Below are 19,760 nucleotides of genomic sequence, written 5' to 3'. Positions count from 1 at the left end.
GGGATGATTTGCCATATAAGAGCAAAAACAACAAAAAATAGATTAAGCCATACATTGCAGTGATTCCTTTCTGTGCACCTGCTCTTAAAGCATACACAGCTTCAGCGTGGACTGGCATTAAGCTATTTTAAAAAGGAAACCACTTTCATATACCCATTGTTAACAATAGCAGTTGTCTTAGTTGACACAAAATTGGTCTGATAACCCTGGTTGGTTTGCTAGATTCAAATGTGTGACATGAGCAAATTGTGGTAGCTATTTATGACCAACATTAAGCATTTTATTCTTAATCAGATGTGGAACTGGCTAATGGGTGAGGTCTAAGTTGGTGTTAACTAGATTGTCTGGCTGGCATTTCTGTTGATTGAGGATAGCAGAGAGACTGAGACATTAAAATGTAGTAGGCTCTTTAGGCCCTAATGATAGCTAAAGCTTTTCTTTTTTTTTTTTAAACTTTTTAAATTTCTTTTTTTTTTTCTTTTTTCTTGTTTCTTTTTTTTTTTTTTTTGAGACAGAGTCTCTCTCTGTCGCCAGGCTGGAGTGTAGTGGCACGATCTCGGCTCACTGCAACCTCTGCCTACCAGGTTCAAGCGATACTCCTGCCTCAGCCTCCCAAGTAGCTGGGACTACAGGCGCACACCACCACGACCAGCTAATTTTTGTATTTTTAGTAGAGGCGGGGTTTCACCATGTTGGCCAGGATCTCCTGACCTCATGATCCACCTGCCTCAGCCTCCCAAAGTGCTGGGATTATAGGCGTGAGCCACCGCGCCCGGCCTTTACATTTTAATAGTGCCATTCATTTCCAGAACTGGTAATTTATATATTGGAGGATATTGTCTTATTGTATTAACATTTTGAATAATACCAAGGTTTAGGGTTTTTTTTTTTTTTTTTAAGCCATGGAACATCCTTTTAATTTACAATTTGGCTATTTAGAATTGTATTTTGGCAAAAAGACTTTCATATTCTCTTTTGCTATGTCTGCTAGTGCAGTTGGTTACATCTTTTTGGTTCTAGGGTTTTGGATTCTTGTAATTTGATCGCATGTCCTTGGTAGTGGCTTTTTCTAGAAGTGAAAGTTGATATTGACTATACGATGTCATATCTAGAAAATTGAGAGTTTTGGGTGGAGGTAATAAATGAGAAATGGGCCTGAGAAAATGTATAATGTCTGTGGTGTTGATATTACATAATAGGTTTGTTTCTCTCTTCTTTCAGACTGGTCGAATTGACAAATCTTACCCTACAGTATGTGGCCACACAGGACCAGTGCTGGACATAGACTGGTGCCCACATAACGATCAGGTCATTGCCAGTGGTTCAGAGGACTGCACGGTCATGGTAAGCTCCCAGGGTGTTGTGTGCACACAGGCCAGTGAGACTCACCTACTGCTTTCAAAAGCATGTGTGTGGGTGTGTGTGTATGTATAGAGGCTTGAAAAGCAGAACGTTATAGCAGTTTTGACTGTCTGTTGGATTTTACAATAATTTACTACGTTTAAGTTTAATTACAGATAATCCTTTCAACAAGCCCTTAAATCAAAAAGGTTGTACTGCAGTGTCTGCTGTGTCTTTCTTTTTCTTTTTTTTTTTTTGAGATGGAGTCTTGCTCTGTCACCCAGGCTGGAGTGCAGTGGCATGATCTCGGCTCACTGTAACCTCCGCCTCCTGGGTTCAAGTGATTCTCCTGCCTCAGCCTCCCGAGTAACTGGGATTACAGGCATCTGCTACCACACCTGGCTAATTTTTGTATTTTTAATAGAGACGAGGTTTCACCATGTTGGCCAGGCTGGTCTCGAACTCCTGACCTCAAGTGATCCGCCTGCCTGGGCCTCCCAAAGTGCTGGGATTACAGTCTTTTCTGTGAGTGTGTTTGTGTATGTGCTTATTGACAGTTGACATGTTCTCTGTTGGAAGATTTTAGGGAAAGTAAAGTGACTTTTCAGTAATTCTGTAATGCCATTTGACCACATGAATTTCCCCTCGCCCCAAAAGGAGAGAAAAAACTGAAACTGCTGGCACAGACTGTACAAGACAGTGACGTAAGATGCCAAAGTTATGCAGATAAAATGGGATATGTCACAGGTGGTAAAAGAGTTTTTGCAATTGCTTGTTTCCAAGCTAATGGCAGAACTGTGTTCTGTCCAGTGGACCCTGGTTAAGAAAGTCCTTTTCATAAAGATATACAAACAAAAAATGTGAAAGGTGAATTAAGTCCTTTACATTCCCTCCTTTAGTTTCCAAAAGTAGGTTATGTGTGAAACAAGGCTTTGGAATACTTTTTAATATGATTTCTTGTCCTTAGTTATGATTTTTAACTTTAAAATGTGATTATTGGTTTGGATCAGTTTTTAATGCTAGCCCAAAGTAGGCTGAAAAGGTTAGGCATAAACAGAAATGGGAGTACTGCTGCCCCTGAAATAAGGGAAGATGGTCTCTAATTAATTTGTAAGCAGTCTCGCACATGTCAGGTAGTCTCGCACGTGTCAGCATTGGAGAACCATGCTACTTTTATTTTCCTCTCTATTGGCTGTGGACTGAAACATTGTTTGGAAAGCTTTATTAATTAAAATTATTTTACATAAACACAAATTAATTCCTGAACTGTGTCATTTAAACATTTACCCGCTTTTCCTCATGGGCTTTTGGCTGGGAATGTCTCCTCCTGTGATCTCATAATTTTGGCAGCTAAAGCATATTAAGGAAATACGCTGCTGTGAAAGGGAATTGTTCTGTTTAATGTGCCTTGCTAAATTGATCATTTTAATGGCTATGGACGCATTTTGTTAAGAGAAAGGAATATCGTTTAGACCTGATGCCAGAATTTTTTTTTTTTTTTTTGGGACGGAGTCTCACTTTGTCACCCAGGTTGGAGTATAATGGCGTGATCTCAGCTCACTGCAACCTCTACCTCCCAGGTTCAAGTGATTCTCCTGCCTCAGCCTCCCGAGTAGCTGGGATTACAGCCCTGCGCCACCATGCCTGGCTAATTTTTATGTTTTTAGTAGAAATGGAGTTTCATCATGTTGACCAGGCTGGTCTCGAACTCCTGACCTCAAGTGATCCCCCCGCCTCAGCCTCCCAAAGTGCTGGGATTATAGGCACGAGCCACCGCGCCTAACTCTGATGCCAGAATCTTAAACGGAGAGTCTGAACTTCTTTTGAAGAAGCAGGTTTGATCCATCTCTGGCTCTCCCTATCTCTAGCATTACTGGTCATGTTATCCTTTTAAAAAAAATAGTGTGTATTATAAAACAGAAAAACACACCAAATAGTTAAGTGAAAAAGCAGACTCAGGGAGTTAAGTGATTTATGACATAGCGAACACCATGTAACCACCTTCCATGTCAAAAAGTAGAACTTTCCCAACCTCCTCAGACTTCTCCATGTGCCCCATCCCAGTCACAACACCCCTCCTCCCTCTCAAAGTAACCACTCTCCTGACTTTTGTAATACTCATTTCCTTGCCTTTCTTTGTAGTGGTAATCACTCAGGTGTATACCTCTAGACTCTAGATTGGTCTTGCCAGTTTTAAAAACTTGATATATAGTCTTTTAAGTCTTAATCTAAAGATTCCTCCTTCATCATTTTCTTTTCCCTACAATTTATCTATTCGGAAGCCCTGACCTTTGCTTTTCAATCCTGTGCTTTTCAACCATCTGGATTTTGCTGATTGTACCCTCACGTTGCAGTTCAACTTGCTCCTCTGTCCTCTGAATTTCCTGCAAATTGGCAGCTGGAACCTGAAGTGCGGTCAGATTCAGGTTCTATCCTTTTGGCAAGACTATATTGTTCGCATTATGTTCTTCCATACGCTAGGAAGCACATGATGTCACAGTGTCTGGGTTTCATCCTTTTTTCATTTGTGTATTCTGTGCCTATATCCAGTCATTCACTAGGGGTTGCAATATGGTGACAGTAAATTCTGTCATTTTGTTTTCAATTTTTAGCTGGTAAAATTTTATAAGATAATGTCCTCACTTACTTACTATTTAGTTACCAAATAGTATAGTTCATTTAGGAAAGCAGGATAAGTGCTTGATTCTTTCCTTTTATTTACCTAGTTCTCAAGATAATGATTTGATTCTCTGTCATCCTCAGAAGGTGACAAATTAGGGTTTTTTTTTTCCCCGTTCCTTTCATTTTGAAATCATGGATTTGAACATATTTGATGGGTTCAATCCATTATAATTCTTATCTCAAAGCTGACTTTCTCGCCTTTTCCCATTGAAACCTCTTCAAGATTTCTGAGTCCTTTTGAAATGACCATCATAGTCTTTGAGTCTTTGATAGATAGATTCCTTGCTATGTGATATGTTGAGGTGTTTCAGGCTCACTTTGGACATCCCTGCCCAAGCCATTTCTTTCGGAAGTCCTGGTTTATTTTAAGGGAAAATTATATCTATTAAGTATGCAGTAGCATTATGTCTCTCTCTCTCTCTCTCTATATATATATATATACATTTAAAAATACTGTATTACCAAAGAGAGTGTAATCTTTTTGCTGTGGAGGGTTTCCCCTCAGTGTTGATGGCTGCTGACTGATGAGGGTGGTGGTTGCTGAAGGTTGGGCTGGATGAGGCCACGACAATAAAGTTTGTCATACTGATTGACTTGGCCTCTCACAAAAGCTTTCTCTTTAGCATGTGATGCTGTTTGATAGCATTTTACCTGCCATAGAACTTCTTTCAAAATTGGAGTCAGTCCTCTCAAACCCTTTTGCTGCCTTATCAACTAAGTTTATGTAAGTAATATTCTAAATGTTTTGTTGTCATTTCAACAGTGTTCACAGCATCGTTACCAGGAGTACATTCCATCTCAAGAGACCATTTTCTTTGCTTATCCATAAGGAACAACTCCTCATCTGTTCAAGTTTTATCATGAGATTGCAGCAATTCACTCACATCTTCAGGCTCCACTTTTTATTCTCTAGTTCTCTATTTCCACCATATCTACAGTTACTTCTTCCACCAAAATCTTGAACTCCTCAAATGTTGATATTTTGAACTCCTTCCACGAATCATGAATTTTCTTAATGTCACCTAAAATGGTGAATCCTTTCCAGAAGGTTTTTTTTTTTTTTAAATTGAGACGGAGTCTCGCTCTGTCGCCCAGGCTGGAGCGCAGTGGTACGATCTCGGCTCACTGCAACCTCCGCCTCCTGGGTTCAAGCGATTCTCCTGCCTCAGCCTCCCGAGTAGCTGGGACTACAATCATGTGCCACCATGCCCGGCTAATTTTTTGTATTTTTAATAGAGACGGAGTTTCACCATGTTAGCCAGGATGGTCTCCATCTCCTGATCTCGCGATCCGCCCGCCTTGGCCTCCCAAAGGTGTGAGCCACCGTGCCCAGCCCAGAAGGTTTTTAATTCACTTTGCCCAGATCCATCAGGGGAATCACTATCAGTGGTAGCTGTAGCCTTATGAAATGTATTTCTTAAATAATAAGATTTGAAAGTCAAAATGATTCCTTGTTCCAAGGGCTGCAGAATTGATGTTAGCAGGTGAAAACAACGTTAATCTCCTTGTACATTTTCATCAGAGGTCTTGGGTGATAAGGTGCATTGTTGGTGAGCAGTAATATTTTGTAAGGAATCTTTTTTTTTCCTGATCGGTGGTTCTCAATGGTGGGCTTAAAATATTCAGTAAACCATGCAGTAAACAGATGTGCTGTCATTCATGCTTTGTTTTTCCATTTCTAGAACATAGAGTAGATTTAGCATAATTCTTTATTTATTTATTTATTTATTTATTTATTTTTTATTTTATTATTATTATACTTTAAGTTTTAGGGTACATGTGCACAATGTGCAGGTTAGTTACAAATGTATACATGTGCCATGCTGGTGTGCTGCACCCATTAACTCGTCATTTAGCATTAGGTATATCTCCTAATGATTTAGCATAATTCTTAAGGGCCCTAGGATTTTTGGTGCGGTAAATGAGCATTGGCGTCAACTTAAAGTCACCAGCTGCGTGAACCTCTAACAAGACAGGCAGCTCATCTTTTGAAGCTTTGAAGCCAGGCATTGACTTCTCCTCTCTAGCCATGAAAGTTCTAGATGGCATCTTCTTTCAGTAAAAGACTGTTTCATCTACACTGAAAATGTGTTGTTTAGTGTAGCCACCTTCATCAATGATCTTATCCAGACCTTCCGGATAACTTGCTGCAGCTTCTCCATCAGCACTTGCTGCTTTCCCTTGTACTTTTATATAATGGAGATGGCATCTTGCGTTAACCTCATGAACTAACCTCTGCTAGTTTCCAACTTTTCTTCTGCAGCTTCTTCACCTCTGTCAGCCTCCATGGAATTGAAGAGAGTTAGGACTTTGCTCTGGATTAGGCTTTGGCTTAAGGGAATCTTGTGGCTGGTTTGTATTTCTATCCAGACCACTAAAACAAGGCTGTTTTTGCTTTTTTATCATTCATGTGTTCACTGGAGTAGCACTTTTAATTTCCTGAACTTTTCTTTTGCATTCACAACTTGGCTAACTGGCTTAAGAGGCGCTTAGCTTTTGGCCTGTTTCAGCTTTCAACATGGCTTCCTCACTAAGCTTAATCATTTCTAATTTTTTATTTAAAGTGAGAAATGTGCAACTCTTCCTTTCACTCAAACACTTAAAGGTCATTTAGGGTTATTAATTGGCCTAATTTCAATGTTGTTATGTCTCAGGTAATAGGGAGGCCCAAGGAGAGGAAGAGACAGGAATACAGGAAGAGCAGGTGGTGGAGCAATGAGAAAACACATAGCGTTTATCGATGAAGTTCACTGTCTTATATGAGTGCAGTTCATAGTGCCCCGAAACAATTACAGTAGTAACATCAGACATTACTGAGCACTGTAACAGATACAGTAATAACAAAAAAGTTTGAAATCCTGCAAGAATTGCCAAAATGTGACACAGAGACAGTGAACATACGCTGTTGGAAAAATGGTGCAGATAGACTTGCCTTAGGGTTGATAAAAAGCTTCAATTTGTTAAAAAACAAAAACAAAAACAAAAACACCACCACAATATCTGTGAAGTGCAATAAAATGAGGTATGCCTGTATTTATCTAACCTCTTTAATATTAATTACATCTCCATCTCCTTTCTTTCACACAGAGAATGCAGGGTCTTAGGGATACAGAAGAAGAATTAGAACATCCTGATCTATCTCATTTGTCTTTTCACGTTATACATGTAATAGTCTCAGAGTGAAAATACTAATACCACCACCATACCATGATACTGAAAATCGTTAAAAAACTAAACGACTTTTAGTTGAAAAACTAAACAACTTTTTAAAACCCATGCTGTGTCTATTATCCCTCCATTTAAAAATGATGTATTCTGTATTTTCAAGACCACATAGCTGTTACATTCAGCAGTCTCTGCTCCCTTGGTTCTGTGAGTAACTACATTGAAGTACACTCCATCAATCATTGTGTCAATCTTGCACCAGGCATTTGGATCATCCGAAGCTTGTTCTTGGGTGGATTCCTTAAGAAGGAGTGGGAACAATATTCTCTGAGTTCTTGTATACTGATAATAAGTTATCTGTGATCTTTTTACTTGAAAGTGAGTTTCTCTGAATATAAAATTATTGGGCAGGGACAGTGCCTCACACCTGTAATTCCAGCAATTTGGGAGGCCGAGGCAGGTGGACGGTTTGAGCCCAGGAGTTCAAGACCAGCCTGGGCAACATGGTGAAACCCCGTGTCTACAAAAAATAAAAAATTAGCTGGGTGTGGTGGTGAGTGCCTGTGGTCCCAGCTGCTTGGGAGCCTGAGGTGGGAGGACCTCTTGGACCTGGAAGATCAAGGCTGCATTGAGCCGTGATCGTGCCACTGTACTACAGCCTGGTTAACAGAGTGAGACCAATCCTGTCTCTAAATAAATAAATAAATAAATAAAATTATTGACTCACAGTTTTTCCTTGAGTAACTAAATACCTTATTTCATTTTCTTTTGGCATAGGTGTTGCTGTCAAAGTCAGATTATAATCTAATTTCCTTTCCTTTATAAATCATATGTGCCTGCCTCTTCAGACCTTTTAAATTCAGTACCCGTGTGCCCAGCTTCTGTTGGAAAAGGCAAAATCCTTCCCAGTTTCTGCTGCTGATCTCACACCGGCCTGCTGCCCTCAGGTCTGTCAGGTGTCCCCTTGCTGTCCCTTCCCACACACACCCGAGGCCGATCACATGCAGGTCGTGTGGCTGTTGGTGTTTGCTCCCACCCGCTTAAATTTTGGGGATATCACCTAGTTTGTGTAAATGTTGTCCCTGGATTTTTGTTTTGTTTTGTTTTCTGCTAGCTCTGTCTTTTTACGGAGGGACTTCAGAAAAACCCCCCAAAAATGCTGCCACTGAGATTCTCTCATCTTCCCAGAATCCTCAATGTTGCCCTTTTATTGGCATTGCTGGAGTGCACATTTTGTAAATTAAATAATGCTTTGGGATAAATCTTTCTAATTTTAAAAAATCTTTAAGTATAGAACTGATATTTAAATCACCCTTTAATCACTTAATATCCCCTATATCATGTTATTATTGGAGTAATTGAAGCTTGTATAGCTTAGCAGTTGAAATGAAAGTTTAAAGAAATGTTTGATCTTCTCCTAGCCTACCTGCTTCTTAATACCTTATTTTCCACCTTGCTCTTCTGAAGGTAAAAGAACACTGTATTATAGATCAAATGGTTTCAGACAACACCCCCCGCCACCCCCGCCTTTTTTTTTTTTTTTTTTAACGAAAAAGCTCTGTGTAGTTTCTCAAGCCTAGGCTATTGGTAGTAGCTCATGAGCTACAAATAGTAGATAGTATAACAAGGCCTAGTTTTAGTAGAAGAAGGATATCAAGGAGATCCTGGGAGTAGGAGTTCTGAGCATTTGCAGGTCGCTTTGCTTAAACGCTCTCAGCCCCAGTTGCCTTCCATATAATATGGAGGTATGATAATAATATGCCTATCGAGAGAGTCAAAAGGAAGCTGTAAACGTATAATGGACTGTTATTTTTTGTAATGGGGATTTTGATGTATACCTATAGTGGATTCCTAGCAACAAGAGTACCTTTAATAGACATTTCGTAGAAAAATACAGTAGAACCAGTTTATCAAATGAACTGTAAAAGAATAAAAGTAATTTTTTAAAAACTGCTTTTTGTATTACTTATGGTATAAATCCATGAAGTCCTAAGCATTTAAGCATTGATTTGTTAATTTTATGGGCATTGATTTAGTGACAGCTACTTTGCAGTTTTAGGAGAGGGAACACCAATCTTAAGATACATTCCCCCATTTTTTAGACGTGGCTTCTTTACACAGCCTAAAATTAAATTATATTGACACAGTTTACCTTTCATGTACTACTTTGTGAAACAGCATTTTATACTATCACACAGCAGTTGTGTAAATTGTACTCCCAGAAACTACACTTCACTCCTAGCTTTGCAGAGTTTTGGCTCTGTGAGTTCTTTTCTTCAGCAGTATCTTCTCAAAGAGAGTTTTAAGATTGTGGCTACCTAAGTATTTTACTTGGGGGAAATATTAGCTCCAAGAAAATAATAGTGCTTTAAATAATACAAAGAGCAGCCAACTTAAGTTTAGTGAATGATGTTGATTCAACATTGTTCCTTATCTGCAGGGTAGTAATCAAACACAAATGCAAAAAATGGCTAATTTGGACAATGGGATTGCATAATTGTTCCTTCCAGAGTCTGGGAGTTGGAAAGATCTTGCAAAATGATAGTCTTAATTGTCTCCAGCTATAGAATAGTCCAAATTTTTAAGTTTAAAGGACGCTTCTCCCTTCTCTCAAATCAGTTTATTCTTCTGTAGAAATCAACAAAAATACCCTATCTCATCCATTTTTGCTTCCATTATAAATTTTCCTAATATAGTTTTTTTTGGCGGGTGGGAAGGCATTTGACAAAGACTGGAAAACCTGCTAGACAAATTTTAAAAGAGCTTTAATGCTTTCTAATATAGTTTTTGCCCTGAAATAAAAATGGAAGTGATGTTTTGGTTCCTCTCAGGCATTCAGCAGGGAGGACTTCGTCTTAATTCCATTTTGTACAGATTGCATCTGGGCCATTTGCCAGAGGATATTATAACCCTGGCAGATCGGAACCCAACACTCGGTTCTTGGTTTTCCCGAACTTGGTGCCACTCTGCACGTCATGGTTCATTTGGGAATGCCCTGATGCCCTACATGCAGGCCTTTGTGGGCGTCTGTAGGACGCTGTACTGGTCTGCAGCTGCTACCACATCTTTAAGCTTTTTCCTGTCTCATGTCTTTTCTTCATTTCCCATTTGGAATTGGTTTCCTTAGGAATGGAAAAATAGGGTCTTTTGGGGGTGTAACCCTTTTTATGGCTGTAAGTCTAGTCCTAGCCCAGTAGCAAGTTGATGATGGGTGACTAAAATAGGGAAGCAGTGTCTGGAAAGCAGTATTTGAAAAATAAAACTATTTAACTAATTGTACTTTAAAATTAGCACGTGAGACAAACCCAAGTGTCTTAGTTTTCCTTTTTTCTTGTTGGGATTGTTCTCTTGAGTTGTCCTTTTTCCATATCCAGGCTTTCACGTGTGAAAAGGATGCCCATGGTACAGTAGTTCTGAACATGTGCTTAAAGTTGTTTTTTTCCAGAACCACAATGGATTTTACTGATGGATTCACTTTTTCATGTAGGAGCCCTTGGAACTGAATGTCATTTTTTTGGTTATATAGATGAGAGGTTTCTATGTTGCACAGGCTGGCCTTGAACGCCGAGCCTCGCTTCCTTATGCACCAGGACAACAGGCCTGAGCCACCGCAGCTCCTCTGATTTCATTTTTGTCCTTTCAAAACAAAACAAAACAAAACAAAACATTGCCATAGTAATGTGTTGTCCAAACAGAAAATGTTAGGAACACACAGCATTATTTAAATTAAGAAAATAAAATAAAAAAGAGGAAGTAGGGATGACTTGTACTCTCTGCTGCGCTGAGATGCCTACTCTGGGTGTTTTGTGTCTGTTTTCCTCTGCACTCACTGCATACAGTTTTGAGAAAGCTGGTTGGTATTACAGTACCAGTCTGTAGCCATAGAACAAAGAAAAGCTAACAAGCCTGCACAGAGATCAGATCTGTCCTTACTGTGGTAATTGGCCTAGGTATAAACCAGAGCTTTCACACATAATGATATCTTGGGTGTAAATTAGTTAGTATTAATTAATTGGGTACAGTGCTGAATTAATTTGAAGACAAGACTCATTCTAAGAAATTCTGATGTTCAGACCTAGAAATATATATGGCGTCATAGTGGTCATATTAACAGCAAAAAAAGTCATCATGAAAATATGGTAGGCTCTTTTTTTTTTTGCCATGTGCTATTCTAAGCCTTTATGTGCATGATAATATTTAGTTATTGTATCCGCACAGTAAGCCATGAGTGTGGCCTATTTTACAACTTAGGAAACAGGCTCAGAGAGTGGCAGTTTTGTTAAGGGTCACACAGCTGATAAAAGGCTCAGCCAGACCCAGATCTGTCTAGCTCCAAAGAAAGCCCCATGCTCTTCTCCCTAGTTGCAGTATTTCCTATTAGGGTATTGCTTTGGGGCATGCAAAATGTTTGAGCTCTTTTAACCCTTCTAATAACCCCTGAGTAAGCACAGCTGTCCCCATTATTAAGGAAATTCAGGCTCCCAGAAGTGAAATCCCTTCTTAATGCTAACATGACCAATTAGTGTCCCAGCTCTGACAGGAGCCTGTGTCTTCTGACACCCAGGCCAGCATCCCATATTACACGCAAGAGGACCAAACATGTACCAAGTGGTGCTTCTGTTTGTTGTTGTCCCTGAGCTGCAGGAACATCAGTCCAAACCGGGCAGGCCATCACCCAGAGTAGCAGACAACCCTGAAGAGGGCAGAGAGCCACATAATGACAGGCCTGTGAGCATGGCCTGTAGGCGCCAGCCAGAGCATGTGTATGCTGAGTGTGGAAAGACCTACAGACCGCCCCCAACCCCCAAGCTCTTTCCACAGTCCACCGTAGAGAACACCACCCCCTCTTTACCAGTGGACACAAGAATTCTGTTGTCTTCTTATTTCATTTCAGAGACTTTTTCACTCACTTTCTTCTCGCATTGCAGTCCTTGTGCTTATAGTATTAGCTTTTTCACTCTGGTGCTTTTTCCCTAGCAGCTCCTGAGCCAGCTTCTTTATGGCATTGTTTAAATGCTGCATGCACTTTTTAGAAAATTGCTCTACACATCTGCGTGTTTTATTTTGAGACTGGATATTCAATTTCTCCTCATATTCTGCTCTACTTTCACCTAAGTCTTGTTCATCCTTAGAGGTCACCTCCTCAGGGAGCCCTCCTGGGTGGACCAAGCTTGGTTAGCAGGAAGCTAATTTCGTAGCAGTGCGGTCGGCTTATGCCAGCATAGCATTGGTTGCACTGTGCAATAATACCAACTAACACTCAGTGTCTGCCTTATGCCAGGCATTCTTCTAAATGGTCAGTTTCATGTTACCATGTTAGTCTTCAAACCGCCTCACAGAAGGCAGGTTCAATATTAAGTCCTGGAAAGGTTAGGTGAATGTCCTCAAGGTCACACCACTATGTGACTGAATCAGGAATTCAGTCACATCAGTCTGGCCAGAGCCCATAATCTCAGCCCTGCTGTGTACTGTCTCTGCATTCTGGAGGCACTATGTGTGTGTCTGGCTCTGTGCTGAGGGTTAATTAATTCCTTAATTCTCTTAGCACACCTCGCAGGCGTAGGTACTAATGTTTTCTCTATGCAGTGATGTTTGCCAGGATCATCACAGGTAGTGGCCCAGGCAGGATTTGAACCAGACTCTGCCTGACTCTGGTGCTCACTCTCTAACTGTCTGTATCACACCACTTGGATTTGTTGTCTTTGATTTTCAGTCTGATAGAAGTCTCTGCTTTCTGTTAGACCATCAACTTCTCAAGAGCAGGGCCTGTATTTAGTTACCCAGTACTAGATGGGTTACAATACAATTTATTGTAACTCAATAAATGTGTTACAAGAAAGAGTTAACCAAGGTAGTAAAATGGCTTAGGTGCTTGTCTTATGTGAATAAACCCAGCTGAGGGAACCGTTAAACCAGCTGGAGGTGAGGTAAAGAAGGAACACACAGAGTTTCCTTATTTTAAAAATTAATAAATGTTGCTTCATCATTAAAATTTTCTTTTAATCCAGGAAAAGATGATGGGGAGAAGCTAGAGAAAGGAAAAGGTTAAGTCCCCATTATGAGCTCTGCTTCTGCCCTCATATTTTAAGGTTGGAAATGCTGATTATAACCAAAGTCTCCCATCACTCCACGTCTCATTAGTGATTTGGAAAATGCACTAGCTGTGCTCAGAGTGAGACACAGAAGCGTTTTCAGTCCTTGCAAGGAAACCCAGCAGGCCATGGTTGGGGTGCCATCTGGAGATTGAAGGTGGTATTACCACTCTGTCAGTTCTAAGTGGGGTCACAGTGCATCTTGCAAAATGCTTTTCCTGTTGAGTCACTGAAGTCCCATTTCATAATTGTTTTTCTGTCGACTTCATGCTTTGATCAAATTAGTAGTCACTGTTTTCTGTTTGTTCTGTTCAAAATGTCAGTCCTGCTTTATATTCAGATAGTGAAGTTCAATGTGGAGTTGTTTCACTAATCATAAATTCTTGAATAAAAATAGTGCATGTCAGGATGAAAGCTAACATGCAGTAATGGAGGAGAGCAGATGCCCATGTTCTCCGCAGGGGAAAGAGGCCTGGGTCAAGGTCTCTTCCGCAGAGGGAGGGAGAGGGCAGGGTAGGTCATCCTTTTCCTTCTATGCTTGTTCACACCTGCCTTGCTTAAAATTTGGTGAATGATGGTGGGGCTCTGGGGAAATTAGGTGATGTTCTAAGCTTGGGCCCTCAAAATGCAGGTTTATTTTTGTTATGATTTGCATAAGGGGTTATATTTAGCCTGGGCAGAATTTAGCTGTAAAAATGAACAAATCACTCAACTCATGACTTTTTCCCACTCTTCAGAATGGCAAACTTTTTGTTTTGCAGGACAGTAGAACTGAGCTGAACCCTAAACACTCATCCAGTCTAGATCTCTGCCTTCCACTAAGCAATTGAAAACAGACAATTGTTTGTCTCCTTCTTTAAAGTTCCCACAAAGGAAAATTCTTTTTCTCACGTGTTCTAGTGTTGAACATGATTTTTCACTGACAAGTTCTTAAATTTTTCATGAGCTAGTTCCTCAAAATCATTTTCTGATGGTAAATTTACTTGTTTTAATCTTCATGTAGAAGATAATGATTTTAAACTTTAGCTTTTTCATAAACTTAAATATTATTTAATATCTGGTCTTCGGTAGGGTTCTTGATGCTACTCAGCTTACCTGTAACTCAGCCCTTTTCTTAGAGGTTGTTTGTTTCTTAACCTTTTGAAACCTTTGTTGTTCATTGTTAAACATAAAGTCTTTCATTCCTTCCACTCATACTTTCCCTGTCCCTTTCTCCCCCTGTGCCCAGGCATGTCCCCAATTAAGATATGGTGAGTCTTCTGCATGTCTTCACTAGTCAAGAGGATTTTCTTAAATAACAAGTTTTACTGAGATATAATTCACATAGAATTCACTCATTTAAAATGTACAATTCACTGAGTTTTAGAATATTCACAACCATCACCACAGACAATTATAGAAAATTTTCATCACCTCATATAGAAACCCAAATCCTTTAGCTATCACCCCTCCACCTGCCTCCCTCCACTCTCCCCAACACTAAGCAACCACTATTCTACTTTCTGTCTTTACGGATTTGCCTATTCTGGACATTTCACATACATGGAATCCTGCAATATGCAGTCTTCTATGTCTGGCTTCTTTCACTTTGCATAATGTTTTTAGAGTTTGCTCATGTTGTAGCATGTATCAGTACTTCATTCTTTTTTATGGCCAAATAATATTCCAGTGTATGAATATGTCGCATTTTGTTCAGCCATTTATCAATAGATGGATATTTGGGTTGTTTCCACCTTTGGGCTATTACAAATAATGCTTCTATGAACATTCTTGTACAAGTTTTTGCATAGACACATAGTTTCCATCCTCTTGGGTATATCCCTAGGAGTGGAATTACTGGATCATATGATAACTCTGTTTAATCATTTGAGGAACTGCCAGGCTGTTTTCCAAAGTCTGCCACCAAATGGTGGCTATACCATTTTACATTTTCACCAGCCATGTGTGCAGGCTCTGATTTTTTCACATGCTTGTGAACACTTGTTATCTGTCTTTTTGATTCTAGCCATCCTAATGGGCATGAAGAGAGAGCTTGTGGTTTTGATTTGCATTTCTGTAATTACTAATAATGCCAAACATCTTTTCATGTGCTTTTTCGCCATTTATATGTCTTCCTTGAAATGTCTATTTAGATGACTGGCCTATTTTTCAATTGGGTTATTTGTCCTTTGGTTGAATTCTAAGAGTTCTTTATATATTCTGGCTATGGGTCTCTTATCAAATGTATGATTTGTAAGTTATTTTCTCCCATTCTGCGGGTTGTTTTTTCACTTTCTTCATAGTGTCCTTTGAAGCACAAAAGCTTTTAATTTTGATGAGGTCTAATTCATTTTTTTCTTTTGTAATATTTTCTATAATGTTATAAAAATATTAAGTGTATTTTTGTTTTCCAAGTGTAAAATTATAGAAAATATGTTTTAAAAACTATGTCATCCCATCAAGAACCACAGACTTAGCTAAGTGTCTTCATTCCCATTCCTTTTCTTGAGTGTTTCAATCATTTTGTAGTTTTCTTTCAATTTTTTGCATGCTTCTAACTGGAGAGTTTTGAACTTAACAAGGAATTTAGAATAAAATCCCAAATAATATTAAATAAAAGCTGAGAGGAAATGTTTTGTAGTCCTTGTTGGTATCCTGATCTCCGATAACATATTACATTTTAAAAACAGCCGATACTTGGGAGTCTGAGGCAGGAGAATTGCTTCAACTTGGGAGACGGAGGTTGCAGTGAGCCGAGATCGCGCCACTGCACTCCAGTTTGGGTAACAGTGTGAGACTCCGTCTCAAAAACGAAAAACAAAAAACAAAAAAACAAACAAAAAACCGCCTAACGGTCATTTCACAACATTCTGCCTTTCATCCAGATATCACTCTATGTTCTGTTTACATAGAGCAAATCTTTATAGTGGATGGTCACTGTAAATGTGATAATGAAAGGCAATAGCTTTCATGTGGATCATCTTTCTTCCTTCTCCAACAGGTATGGCAGATCCCAGAAAATGGACTCACCCTTTCCCTGACTGAACCTGTGGTGATTTTGGAAGGCCACTCAAAGAGAGTCGGCATCGTGGCTTGGCATCCAACAGCCCGCAATGTGCTTCTTAGCGCAGGTGGGAGCTGAGCTCAGCGGTCCTCCCCTTGTCTTCCGCTCTTGTGGCTCTCTGAGTGGGGGGAAGCAAATGTGTTTTGGTTGTGTGCTATATGGTTTTAAAGCAGATTATTAGGAAACCATGGTGAAGAGTATTGGGGTGCACTGCTCCCCCAGCCCACATACATACTTGTGTGTGTGTACACGTGTGTGTGTTTCAAGGCCATTTCGACAACCTGAGGAAAGCTATGAATTTCCTGCTATAATTTCAGCAGGTTTCATGGTTCCTGCCAGGGCCCTCCATGAACCATAGTTTTGGTTATTTCTGATACGGTAGAAGGTGTACTTTGTTGGGAGCCAGAAGCCCTGTGTTCCCTCTGTGGTGTTGCTACCAGCTTTGGGAGACCCCTATTAGGCAAATACGCTCCTTCCTTTTAAAGAAAACTTTGATTTTCCCCTGCTATACAATTAGTACATGTATACTATAGAGAACATATATAAACAAAAGGAAAAAAAATCACTTTTAATCCCACCACTCAGAGAGAAGATCATTATTACTTTTTTGATGTTTCTTTCCGAAAGATATTTCTGTGCACATACATAAATTATTTTACATACAGAGATGGGTTCATACACTTTACACATGGGCTGCTTTCTGCACTTGGTGGTAGGCTGTGACCCTCTTCACGTGCCATTAAGCTCTCTTCCTATTTTTAATGACTTCATACTAATCCATTTTCTGGATATACCTCATTTTACTTGATAAGTCCCCTATTTCTGGACACTGGTGTTGTACAGAAATCTTTTCCTTTATCTAAAATTGGAGATTTCATTTTCTTTTATGAGAGCAATACAGAGAGCATGAGGGAACTTTGTGGGGTGATGGAAATATTCTGTATCTTGATCATAGTAGTGGCTACATGAGTTTATACATTTGTTGAAACTTAGCAAATATATACTTAAAATGGGTGCATTGTATTGTATGTAAGTTATACCTTAATAAAAGTGGTTTATTTAAAAAGTGATACTAATGTTAGAGATAGGATTTTTAAAGGTCTTTCCCCTCACCAGTAAAAAGGAGGGGGGCAGTTCAGTTTTTAACTGGGAATACACAATGTTTATGACTCACAGTGAGTTAAATAAAAAATTATAATGCCAAGTACCTATTGAAACTAAGGCCCACTTTTCAAAAAAGTTGCCATGTTTTTTATAATCACCATCGACTATACTTGGGAATCATTTTTGATGTTCTCTCAGAACCTCAGTCTGATTAAGGAGAGGAAAAAAATTCCAGAGCTGGAATTTCTTCATGGAAAATTCCCTGCTACCTTTCTCATCAAGGCTCAACATAGGGCAGCAGCAACAGACTGGTCTGCATTCTCCCTTTTACATGTGAAGGAGAATGGGTGATTGTCGTGTTCTGCATATTTTTAGGCTATATGATCCAGCTGCCGGGGCTGAAGTTACCTGTTTGCCTATGGGGAAGAAGGCAGAGGAAGGTTCAATTGTCCATCCCAGAGTTTAGCTTCAACTTTTGTTACTGTTGTGTAGTTTTTTTCTCCAGTTTCCTACTTCTTTTTTTTTTTTTTTTTGAGATGGAGTTTCGCTCTTGTTGCTCAGGCTGGAGTGCAATGGCATGATCTCAGCTCACCGCAACCTCCGCCTCCTGAGTTCAAGCGATTCTCCTGCCTCAGCCTCCCAAGTAGCTGGGACTACAGGCATGTGCCACCACACCTGGCTAATTTTGTATTTTTAGTAGAGACAGGGTTTCTCCATGTTGGTCAGGCTGGTCTCCAACTCCTGACCTCAGGTGATCTGCCCGCCTCGGCCTCCCAGGGTGCTGGGATTACAGGCGTGAGCCACCGTGCCCGGCCAATTTCCTACTTCTAACCCTTAGGTAACTTAAGTATCCTGGATGTTAGTGACTATTTTTTCTAAATGATTTCCAAATTGCTTTATTGGCAAGAATCCACCTCTAGGATGTCCTTCCCGTATTTTGCTTCATCCTTGAACTAACATCCTAGGAGCAACACATGCTGCCTCTTTTTAAAGGGGCCTGGAGGCGTGGGGCAGACCCTTGAAGGAAGGAAGGAGTTGGTGAGCTGAGGTGGTGAATGAGTTGACATCGTGGGCTTCTTTCAGAATCCGTTTCTGAATCCATGTAGCTACTTGATTACAGTTTGGGCTTCTCACCATGATCAGAGCAGTCTTGGCCTATTTTTCTCTTCATTTAAAGGTACAGATCTGTTGTGAGCAAACAGGCCTTACTCTTGGCTTTTCCCTTCCACTGTTGTACCATCTTTAATATCCCAAAGCTGTGTCTTAGAGTCTCACTGATTTGAATAACCTGCCACCCAGAGTTTTTGTTGAGTGCCCTAAACAGTCATTTAAACCTTTTATTTTTAGTTTATTTGGCACGTGAAAAGGGTCACAGCCTACCACCAAGTGCAGAAAGCAGCCCATGTGTAAAGTGTATGAACCCATCTCTGTATGTAAAATAATTTATGTATGTGCACAGAAATATCTTTCGGAAAGAAACATCAAAAAAGTAATAATGATCTTCTCTCTGAGTGGTGGGATTAAAAGTGATTTTTTTTCCTTTTGTTTATATATGTTCTTTATAGTATACATGTACTAATTGTATAGCAGGGGAAAATCAAAGTTTTCTTTAAAAGGAAGGAGCGTATTTGCCTAATAGGGGTCTCCCAAAGCTGGCAGCAACACCCTGATGCTTGTTTTACTAGAAAGGAAACTTGAAGTCACTTGGGTCTACCAGCCCAGTTAACTCTTTAAAGAAAATAGGGTTCTGTTTTGGTGTGGTTCTTTGTTTTTGTTTGGTTGATTGTTTCATATGAACCCAAACTTAACAAGTTGTGTTTTTACTTTAACACTTTTATTACTTTTATACAAACTTTTTTCTTTGTCACTTCAGTTTTTAACGCTGTTAGTAAGTAGGGCCTCTGGTAGGGCCTCTGACAATCAGCCGCATCTTTTCTCTCTCTCTCTTTCTCTCTCTCTCTCTCTGCATATACATATATGTATTCTCACTGTATCTGTAGTTTTCTGAGTGTGTTACATAGGTGTTTCTAATCTTCTAATCTCTGATGGTTTTGCCTGTTTTAGGTTGTGATAATGCCATTATCATCTGGAATGTGGGAACAGGGGAAGCCCTTATAAACTTGGACGATATGCATTCAGACATGATTTACAATGTGAGCTGGAACCGGAATGGCAGTCTGATCTGCACAGCTTCCAAAGACAAGAAAGTGAGAGTCATTGATCCCAGGAAACAAGAGATTGTTGCTGTGAGTATTCCTAGGATGAAAACTCAGTAGTTGGAGCACTTGAGTGAGTGTGAGCTTTCTGCTTTTTAAGGCAGGCAGCAGTACTGG

At 39.8% G+C, this 19,760-nt stretch overlaps 1 protein-coding gene and 1 non-coding gene across 7 annotated transcripts in view; one reads left to right on the top strand and one right to left on the bottom strand.

The window, feature by feature from the left end:
* CORO1C (coronin 1C) overlaps positions 1-19,760 on the top strand; it is an 83,197-nt gene that overhangs the window by 49,953 nt on the left and 13,484 nt on the right. For all 6 annotated transcript variants that reach the window (XR_010148145.1, XM_001147913.8, XM_016924122.4 and 3 more), the window contains 3 exons: positions 1,222-1,344; positions 16,261-16,390; positions 19,492-19,673. Coding sequence is in view for 5 of the 6 variants with exons in the window: in XM_001147913.8 (XP_001147913.1) it covers positions 1,222-1,344; positions 16,261-16,390; positions 19,492-19,673 (435 nt within the window). In the remaining variant the exon portion in view is untranslated. The remainder of the gene's footprint in view (positions 1-1,221; positions 1,345-16,260; positions 16,391-19,491; positions 19,674-19,760) is intronic.
* Positions 9,902-9,962, bottom strand: LOC112205124 (U7 small nuclear RNA). The gene has a single exon (XR_002938979.1). It is a non-coding gene; the product is annotated as a U7 small nuclear RNA (small nuclear RNA).

Source organism: Pan troglodytes, chromosome 10 (genome assembly GCF_028858775.2).
Source record: "Pan troglodytes isolate AG18354 chromosome 10, NHGRI_mPanTro3-v2.0_pri, whole genome shotgun sequence".
Taxonomy (NCBI): Eukaryota; Metazoa; Chordata; class Mammalia; order Primates; family Hominidae; genus Pan; species Pan troglodytes.
Note: the sequence above shows the minus strand (reverse complement) of the source record. Positions and strands in the feature narration are given on the sequence as shown.